General features: G+C 57.9%; 1 protein-coding gene across 2 annotated transcripts in view; it reads left to right on the forward strand.

Moving 5' to 3' along the window:
- SEMA3F (semaphorin 3F) overlaps window positions 1–7,378 on the forward strand; it is a 29,129-nt gene extending 21,751 nt beyond the window's left edge. For both annotated transcript variants that reach the window (XM_004368553.2, XM_004368554.1), the window contains 12 exons: window positions 1,007–1,126; window positions 1,340–1,479; window positions 1,596–1,710; window positions 1,871–1,940; window positions 2,112–2,256; window positions 3,220–3,442; window positions 4,052–4,140; window positions 4,256–4,297; window positions 4,484–4,641; window positions 4,845–4,912; window positions 5,193–5,326; window positions 6,004–7,378. In XM_004368553.2, the coding sequence (XP_004368610.1) occupies window positions 1,007–1,126; window positions 1,340–1,479; window positions 1,596–1,710; window positions 1,871–1,940; window positions 2,112–2,256; window positions 3,220–3,442; window positions 4,052–4,140; window positions 4,256–4,297; window positions 4,484–4,641; window positions 4,845–4,912; window positions 5,193–5,326; window positions 6,004–6,414 (1,715 nt within the window). In that variant the 3' untranslated portion in view covers window positions 6,415–7,378. The remainder of the gene's footprint in view (window positions 1–1,006; window positions 1,127–1,339; window positions 1,480–1,595; window positions 1,711–1,870; window positions 1,941–2,111; window positions 2,257–3,219; window positions 3,443–4,051; window positions 4,141–4,255; window positions 4,298–4,483; window positions 4,642–4,844; window positions 4,913–5,192; window positions 5,327–6,003) is intronic.
- The last annotated feature ends 2,223 nt before the right edge of the window (window positions 7,379–9,601 follow it).

Consider the following 9,601-nt stretch of genomic DNA (forward strand, 5'->3'; position numbering starts at 1 on the left):
CTGGATACATGTTGTGGCCCAGAGCACCCCCCGGCCACACGCTTCCTGGAGAAGAGAAGCTGAGTCTGGATTGGGGGTGGTGTGAGGGGGTGTCCCAAAGCACATTCTCAGTGTGTCTGGGTGACGGGAGAGGCCCACGAGGAGGCACCAGTGGGGATTTCTGGCCCTGTGACCTGCTCAGGAGAACATGTTTCTGGTCTGGGCAAGTGTCTGGGAGAGTTGGGGGCTCTTCTCTGAGGAGAAGTCCTGCCCCTATCCCCAGGTCAGGCAAGCCCCCACTGACCCTGGCCCCTGCACTCTGCCTATTTTCTGCGTGTTCAACCCCATCTGCCTTTCAAAGCAGCTGCCAGGCACTGTGCCACTTCTGAGCCTGGGAAAGGCCCCTGGGCGAGGGTGGCCATTATCCTCCCTGTCTTGGCTAGTGAGGCGGCCCCAGCTTGATGGCAGAGCCTAGGACCAGGCACAGCTCAGGGAGCCTGAGAGCAGAGACAGGGCCTGTCCTGGGTGAAAGACGAGGAGTGTTGTGCTGCAGCCAGCTCAATGGTTAAATTTTCAGGAATTTTGTGAGCCAATTGTTAAACACAGATATTATTAAAAATTAAATTATATAACTTTACAACTAAATAAATTATATTAAAAACAAAGGTAACAAATACTCAAAACTCATTACTTCCTAATTATTTTTACTACACTTTACTATTTATGCTCTTGAGATTATTTATATCTATTGTATCTGTGAGGTAGAAATAACTATACAATGGCCTTAGCAGCTCTGTGCAACTTTCAGTGAGCTCAGATTAGTAGCTTGAAATGGGCCATGATGGGAGTATTTACACCACAGGAATTGGCCATTGTTACTAATCAGGGCTTCCCTTGCCTAGCCCCAACTTTCAAGGGATCTTGTCTCAGGGAGTATGAGGGGGAAAGCACAGCCCTGCCCTGGGGTCATTCAGGCTGTGCATCAGCAAAGGCAAACCCCCTGACTGACCCACCGACCCACTCACAGACGAGGAACTCTATGCTGGTGTGTACATTGATTTCATGGGCACTGATGCAGCCATCTTCCGCACGCTCGGAAAGCAGACGGCCATGCGCACAGACCAGTACAACTCCCGGTGGCTCAATGGTGAGCACATCCTGCAAGACCTTAGGTGGGCGGTGTGTTTGGGAGATCATAAAGAAGACTAATGGGGACATCTTCAGCCCTGCAACTAGCTGGGGAGCAGGGAGTTTCTTGTCTGGGGAAGAGCTGAGGGTGTTCCTGTGCCTGGGGATTCTGTTGGTAAGGGAGCACTGTAGGAGGAGGGGTTTGCCCAGCTGATGCCCTGCCTGCCCTCAGACCCTTCGTTCATCCATGCTGAGCTCATCCCTGACAGTGCAGAGCGCAATGACGACAAGCTCTACTTCTTCTTCCGTGAGCGGTCAGCAGAGGCCCCTCAGAGCCCAGCTGTGTACGCCCGCATCGGGCGCATCTGCCTGGTACGCATGAGTGGAGCCCCACGCCGGCCCTCACTAGGCCCAGCCCTGGCTCCCGTCAGCCTTGCCCAGCAGGGTCTAGGGGTGAGTGAGCTGACCTGACCCCTGCTCCCTCCTAGAATGATGATGGTGGTCACTGCTGCCTGGTCAACAAGTGGAGCACATTCCTAAAGGCACGGCTGGTCTGCTCGGTGCCGGGCGAGGATGGCATTGAAACCCACTTTGACGAGCTCCGTGAGTCCCTGGCAGGCAGGCAGGGGCCTGTGGCCACTGCAGGAGGGATGGAGGCCAGATGGGTGGGGTGCCTTCAGTAGGCCCTCTGGGCAGGAGTTGGCAGGCCCTTGGGGCTCCTGGCTAAGGGCGCCCTCCCAGCTCCTTCTCTCTCTGCCCGCAGAGGACGTGTTTGTCCAGCAGACCCAGGATGTGAGGAACCCGGTCATTTATGCTGTCTTTATCTCCTCTGGGTGAGGCCAGGGCCCAGGCCAGCAGGGGAAGGTGTGGCCGAACTGGGGGGCTGTGACTTGTGGAGGACCCCAACCTGGTGGTGTGGTGAGCTGTGGGGCAAGAGCAGGCTGGGTAGGGGCCCTGGGTCGAGGGTTTGCCCTGCCCATAGTAGCGGCCTGCCCCACCCACAGCTCCGTGTTCCGAGGCTCTGCTGTGTGCGTCTACTCCATGGCCGACATTCGCATGGTCTTCAATGGGCCGTTTGCCCACAAGGAGGGCCCCAACTACCAGTGGATGCCCTTCTCAGGGAAGATGCCCTACCCTCGGCCTGGCACGGTGAGGACCCATCTTACCCCCGCCTCTCCCCTTTTTGTCTGAGAATCCAGACCAGGCTCTGCGGACATAGTCCCTACCATCCTGGAGCTCACAGACAGGTGGGGGAGGTGGAGAAAAACACACAAGTAAGCGTCGGCTGTGAGGGAACCCACAGGTTCCCAAGGCAAAGATGGCGGGCTGGGTTGGGCAGGCTGCTCCGAGGGCCCTCATAGGTGGTGTTTCTGAGCTGAAGGTCAGAGGGATGAGCTGGGAGGCAGGCTGGAGCTCGGTAGGCAAGGAAGTGGGCAGTGGGCAGGGGTCAGGCTGGCAGGGCCTCTGCGGCCAAATGAGGAGCTTCACTTTGTCTCGGTGTCATGGGGGCTGCTGCAGGGACCTAAGCAGGGGAGCGACATGATCTGATCAGAGGCAGCAGGCAGGCATAGTTCTGCATGGTCAGCACTGCGGAGCTGGTCTCAGCAAGCTTCCGCCCAGAGGCCAGAAGGATGGGCCAGAGCTAGGCTGGCAGGGGTGGGGAGCAGGCTGAGGCCCAGGCAGAGGGAACAGCGTCAGGGAAGGGGGAGAGTGCCTGGTGTGTTAAGGGAACCTCAGGACCTGCTGTTCAGCTGAGTGGGAAGGAGAGGGGTGAGACTGGGAGGAGCAGCCAGAGAGGAAGGAGACAGCAGGGTGGGGTGTGGGGACGTGGAAAGGGAGTGGTCAGCTCTGCTGAATGCCACAACAAGGTCATGGCATTTGAGGCTGAGGAGGTGGTCATGGGATTTGGCCACCATGGGACCTTGAAACCTTGGCTGGAGTGGGCTCTGCAGAGAGGTTGGAGTGTGGGGACGGAAGCCTGGATGGGGGTGGTTTCGGGAGAGCGGCACATGGAGGTGGTGGGGGCAGAGAGTGCAGAGGCCTCTCCTGAAGCTGATGAGTTCAGTGCACCCCGTGGGGTGGGCTGGCACTGACACCGCCATCTGCCCCCAGTGCCCTGGCGGAACTTTCACGCCGTCCATGAAGTCCACCAAGGACTATCCTGACGAAGTGATCAACTTCATGCGCGGCCACCCGCTCATGTACCAGGCCGTGTACCCACTGCAGCGGCGGCCGCTGGTGGTCCGCACAGGCGTTCCCTACCGGCTCACCACTGTCGCCGTGGACCAGGTGGATGCAGCCGACGGGCGCTATGAGGTGCTTTTCCTGGGCACAGGTACCCGCTGCTGCTCCCAGCTCCTCCCACATTGGGCCCACTGGGTGGGGGGCGATGCTCCCCGGAGGCTGGGATCTGCCCTGCTAGGGGGTGCTGCAGGCTCGTCCAGGTCAGCTCTGCCACCCTCGTCCTCCGGAGCCTTCTCCCTATTGCCAGGGTAGCTAAGGCCAGGGTAGGGAGACCCCATTCTCATCCCCAGGCAGGAGGGCGGGGGCACTGCTGGGGTACCTGAGGATCCATGTAGACAGGAAAGCGGAGGAGACACCTGCAGGATACACAGGCCCGCATATGGACGTGTGTGTAGAAGCACACCCACCACTGCTCCAGCAGCCCCAGCACAGGGGAGTACCTCTCGGGTCCTATATACATCGGGGCCCAGAATAAGGACCTGGGGTGGGGGAGCAGACCCTGACCAGGACTCTTGCCCTGGGCCAGTCCCTGCCGACCGCTGTCAGGGCCCCTTATCCTGGGGAGACCCTTCAACCTTGGCACAGAACCCCTGCTCTGCTACCCTCAGGGGGTTTGGGCCCTGGTAGGGGAAGGGGCTGAGGCTAGTGCCCCTCCCCCAGCCCACCCAGCCCCACTGAGGCCCTGCCTGGCCCGTTCCAGACCGTGGGACTGTACAGAAGGTCGTTGTTCTGCCCAAGGACGACCAGGAGATGGAGGAGCTCATGCTGGAGGAGGTGGAGGTCTTCAAGGTAGGTGCGACACCACCCAGCCCTGCCCTCCCAGTCCAAGCCCCTGACTTCAGACCTCGAGGGCAGGGCAGGGAGGGATTCCCAGGGCGGCCAGCTGATCCCTACCTTCTTCCAGGACCCAGCACCCGTTAAGACCATGACCATCTCTTCCAAGCGGGTAAGTCTTTGTCGACGTGGGCTGGGGGTAGGGATGGAATCTACATCCTTTGGGGGTCATGTCCTCGGCACAGGGGTGGGGAAACCAAGGCATAGAACAGGGAAGGGAAGGAGCCTGGGCCCTGCTGGCTGCTGATGGGGGCTGGCTGTTGGGAGGGAACTGACACGTCCCTGCCCTCACCCTCAGCAACAGCTGTATGTGGCCTCAGCTGTGGGTGTCACACACCTGAGCCTGCACCGCTGCCAGGCGTATGGGGCCGCCTGTGCCGACTGCTGCCTTGCCCGGGACCCCTACTGTGCCTGGGATGGCCAGTCCTGCTCCCGCTACACAGCATCTTCCAAAAGGTGTGGACCCTGGGATTTTGGCCACCAGACCCCGGGCCCTGTTCTGGGGTCCGGATGTGGATGTGATATTACCTCGGGGAAGTCTATGGGCAAGACATCATTCTGCCCTGGGGAAATAGGGTCCTGCCCTGGGGTCCCTCCCAGAGACCAGGGAGAGGGCAAGCTTCCCGTGGGGCACTCTTTCAAGAGCTGTCCTCATCCAGGCGGAGCAGGCGGCAGGACGTCAGGCACGGGAACCCCATCAGGCAGTGCCGTGGGTTCAACTCTAACGGTGAGTATGTGGCACCTCGCCACTGGGCATGCCTCATACCATGGGGCCCATGCAGCCCATGTCGCTGCTCCCTGGGCCCCACACTGTAAGGATTCTCGGATGCTCAGTGGGTCGGAAGGGGGCTTGGAGTTTTGGAGTGGGATGTCCCCAGCCACCCCCTCAAGGAATGATGCCCAATAGCCTAGCCTTTATGGGTGGGCTCCTCGGGGCCTGCCCCTTGCTGGCCTGCAGTCTGCCCAGAGGCGATGCTACATTCACTCAGCTCCTTCTTGATTCGCAGCCAACAAGAATGCGGTGGAGTCTGTGCAGTACGGCGTGGCGGGCAGCGCAGCCTTCCTCGAGTGCCAGCCCCGGTCGCCCCAGGCTGCCGTGAAGTGGCTGTTCCAGCGAGATCCCGGAGACCGGCGCCGAGAGGTGAGTTCCCAGGCCCACGGTCCTGCACCCTGGGTGCGGATGCTGGAGTCCCTCGTGCGGTGGAAGCTCCAAGTGGCAGAAATGTGGTAAAGAGCCAATCTGGGCAGCCCTCATGCTATGAAACCCCTTCCAGACTCCCTCCCTGATGGAGGGAGTCTCGTTATATGGAAACTCCGTGGGGTGGCCTCATTATACAGAAACCATTTATAGGCATGCCTCTTTGCATGAAAATTCCATATGTTACCCCACTGCTGTATACCTTGTTGTATGGAAATGTCATATGCGTAAGCTCCAATAGATGGAAATTCTGTAGGGTAACTCTCATTTTATGGAAATGTCTTACAGGCATCCCTCCTTGTATGGAAATTCTGTGGGTGCCCCATTTGGGTATTCTTATTAAATAGAAATGCCACACCTGTGCGCTCTGTTATATGGAAATTCTCGTGTTGTACGAAACTCCCTTATGGTTATCCCTCCTGACACGGAAATGTCAAAGGATGCCTTATGCAGATGCCTCTCATTCTGTGGAAACGTCATGTGGGTTTCTCATGGGATATAGGAACTCCACGTGGGTGCCCTTAGATGGAATGGCCACAAAGGTGGTCTGATCTGGGAGCTAGCTGGAGGGACAGCAAGAGGTCACACGGTCCCTGACCCCCTCCTCCCTGCCCCTGCAGATTCGCGCAGAGGACCGCCTCCTACGCACAGAGCAGGGCTTGCTGCTTCGTGCCCTGCAGCTTGGTGATCGGGGCCTCTACTCCTGCACAGCCACGGAGAACAACTTCAAGCACGTTGTCACACGGGTGCGGCTGCACGTGCTGGGCCAGGATGCCGTCCATGCTGCTCTCTTCCCACCGCCAGCCGCGAGCGCTCCACCGCCCCCAGGCGCAGGCCTCCCTACACCTCCCTACCAAGAGCTGGCCCAACTGTTGGCCCAGCCAGAAGTGGGCCTCATCCACCAGTACTGCCAGGGTTACTGGCGCCATGTGCCCCCCAGCCCAAGGGAGGCCCCAGGGGCACCCAGGCCTCCTGAGCTCCAGGACCAGAAAAAGCCCCGGAACCGCCGCCACCACCCACCGGACACATGAGGCCAGCCACCCGAGCCCTGCAATGGGCCAGCCTAGTCCTCATCCCTTTTAATATAAAAGATATATATATATATATATATATAAAAAAAAAAAATATCTATATTCTATACACATCCTACCCCGCAAAGACAGTATTTATTGGTGGGTTGTATATAGCTTGCCTCAGTGGCAGCGTTGTCCAGAACCTGGACCCGTGCTGATCAGAGACAGCAGAACACAGAGCCCGCCTCACCAGGCCCAGCCAGTGGAGAGGACTGGGCCAGGACCATGACGTCCTCAGACTCAGGTGGGAGTCTACCTGCTCGGCAGACACCGCCAGGATCTGCAGGACACGGGAGGGAAGAAGCCCGGCCTGGACGGGGCATGGACTGCACGCCTGTGCTTATGTGTGTGGTCAAGCCCTGCTGTGGCACAGACATGGATTCGAGGACTGCTTCAGAGACCGGGGGTGGGAGGGGTGGGCTCAGGTGCACTCAGAGGAGGGAACAAGGGGCCATCACAGGATGCCGGCCCCTGCCTGGGAGGAGGGCACTCAGCCCCAGGGCAGCCTCTTCCTGGGTATTTATTCTCTATTTATTGGGGACAGGAGGAGAGGAGTCCCGCCTGGGTGGGGCAGCACCTCCAGCCCCTCGTCCCTTCCCTGCCTGGTCAGGACAGGGCTGCCCCATCTCCTCTTCACTTTTCCTGTGCCACCCTGATTTGGGGCTGGGGGAATAGCAGAGGGGCCAGGCACAGGCAGGGCTGAGGGGAGCACCCCAGCTCTGATGGCAGGGGTGTCATGGTGGTGGCCTGGGGCCTGCAAGGGCCTCTCCAGGGCTCTCCCTCTGCCTACCACTCCAGGCAATGGGTGTAAATAGCTCTGGGGGGTGGTTGGGTAGGTGGGTGGGGGCTCCTGGAGCCCTCTGCTGACTGGGCAGTGGCGCCCTGGGGTTCCATCTTGCTAATAAACACTGGCTCTGGGACTGGACTCCGGCTTCTCTCCTTGGGGGATAGGGAGGTGATGGCTCAGCCTATGTCTCAGATTCTGCCCCTCCAGTTCCTGCCACCCCCCAACATGGCCCCACCACCAGCTCGCAGACTTTATTTGCCTCAGTTTCTGTTAGTTCATTCAGTAGTTCAATCATTTGTTCTACCACTGCTTTCTCATGCAGCTTTGTGCCCAGCCTTGTGCAGGGCACTAAGAACTCGGAATTGGCAAGACAAAGCAGAAGCCCTCCTAGTCCTCCAATTGCCCCAGCCAAAGACTGATTAAATCCCTTCCCTGTCCTTCCAGCCCCCTCCCGCAAGGACCCAGCATGAGCAAATACCCAGAGGTGGGAGTTGCTGGAGAGGGGGAGGTGGGGCTGGGAAGGCCCACGGACCAGCAGAGTTTAGGGCCACACCTGGCACACAAGAGGAGCCAGGTGGTCCCGCCGGCCCCGGCCACCAGCAGAAGACAGTGGGTTGGCCCCCACTTTAAGCAAACCCAATATGCAGAAACCAGGTTTTGGTTGGCTGCCTAAGCCCTGTACCCTGGGCAGTGTAAGGGACTGGAAGACCCCCACCCCGACCCCCACTGGCCCACTCACAGTGTAGGAGTGGGGAGGGTGAATGGAAATCGATCGAAGCCTGAAAGCGACACAAATGATAGAATCTCTCTCCCAGACGGATCCCCTGTCACTGAACAAGGTGCCAGCTAGCCCGTGGTAGGAGCCAGTATCCACTTCTCACATGATCCCCTATGGCCAGCCAGCCTTCAGTGCTCCATGTCTGGGGCCCTGGCACCCCCTCGTGGTCTCTCAGGTCTGCTGCAGAGTTGAGTGATAAAAAGCAGCCAGGTTTCTGGGGAGGGAGTCCAGCCAGAAGTCCCAAGGGCCCCTGGAGAGGGCCTTAAGAGCCCAGAACTTGGGTCTTACGTTGGGGGGGGCGGTGGTCTCCAGAGCCTAGGAGCTCAACATTGCATGCTCAACCCAAATCACTCCTGCACAACGGTGCGCCCTGTCCCACCTGAATAACACACCTGGACGCCAGACTCCTTGGGTGAGTTACCCCCAGGCAGGTTCCAGAGGACACATGGGACGGAGCAGGGCGGGCAAACCCCATTCCTCCATGCCCCTAAGAATGCCTGATCTGCTCTAGGACTCAGTTTTCCCACCTGACAACGGGCCTGCAAAATATTCTCTGGAAGAGCCCAGCCACCTCTGCGGGTCAGAGATATTGTTGCACCCAAGTACATGTGTACACATAGGCACAGGCATGTGTAAGTATGCATGCACACACACACACATGCACAAATGTCCATGCTTGCACAGGCACACACAGGCATATGTGCATGCACAAACATTCGCACACCCATCTGTAAGTGTACACTCATGCACACACGTATTGCACACACATGCTTATGCACACACATGAACCTATACCAGCCTGTGCAAAGTATGCAAACAAGCGTATATGCCTACGAAGAGAAATGCACTGAAGCATATGCCCACACATACATTCACACACACACACATGCACACATTACATAAGCACACATCCACAGGCACACGCACACACCCAAACATACAGGATAGGCACATGTGTACACAACAGGCATACACCCACAAACATGTCAAGTCATTGCCTTGTTTGATGCCAGTGAAGAACAGACACACAGGAGACGTGCATGTCCACCATCCTTCCACCAGGAAGCATTAGAGTCCCTGCCCGGGTCAGACCTAGCCCTCAGCATTGGGCAGATGCAGTGCCCATATTTTTCCTCTCGAACTCCTGCAGAATATGGAACCCTGGCCTAGAGTCTCCCAGCCCAGCTCAACCACCTCCTGCTCTCTGACACGCCGCACCTCCACTTCCTCATCAAGACAATGGGGCTTATGGTATGAGCATCTGTTCCCCCAGGGTTGGTGTGAACTTACAGCACGACAAAAAGCAGGCTGAGCCCTATGCTGCACAGGCCACAGGTGCTCCATGCTTCTCCCTCTTCACCGTTGTGATGGTTAATGTTATGTGTCAACTTGGCTAGGTCAGTATTACATAATTATCCTCCATTTTGTGATCTGATGTAATTATTCTCGATTTTGTGATCTGATGTAATTATCCTCTGTTTCGCGATCTCCCATAAGTAATATAATATAATCACTTCCATGATGTGATTTGATGTGATCAGCCAATCAGTTGTAAGGGAGTTTCCTTGGGGATGTGGCCT

The sequence above is a fragment of the Trichechus manatus genome, unplaced genomic scaffold (genome assembly GCF_000243295.1).
Source record: "Trichechus manatus latirostris isolate Lorelei unplaced genomic scaffold, TriManLat1.0 scaffold00001, whole genome shotgun sequence".
Lineage (NCBI taxonomy): Eukaryota > Metazoa > Chordata > Mammalia > Sirenia > Trichechidae > Trichechus > Trichechus manatus.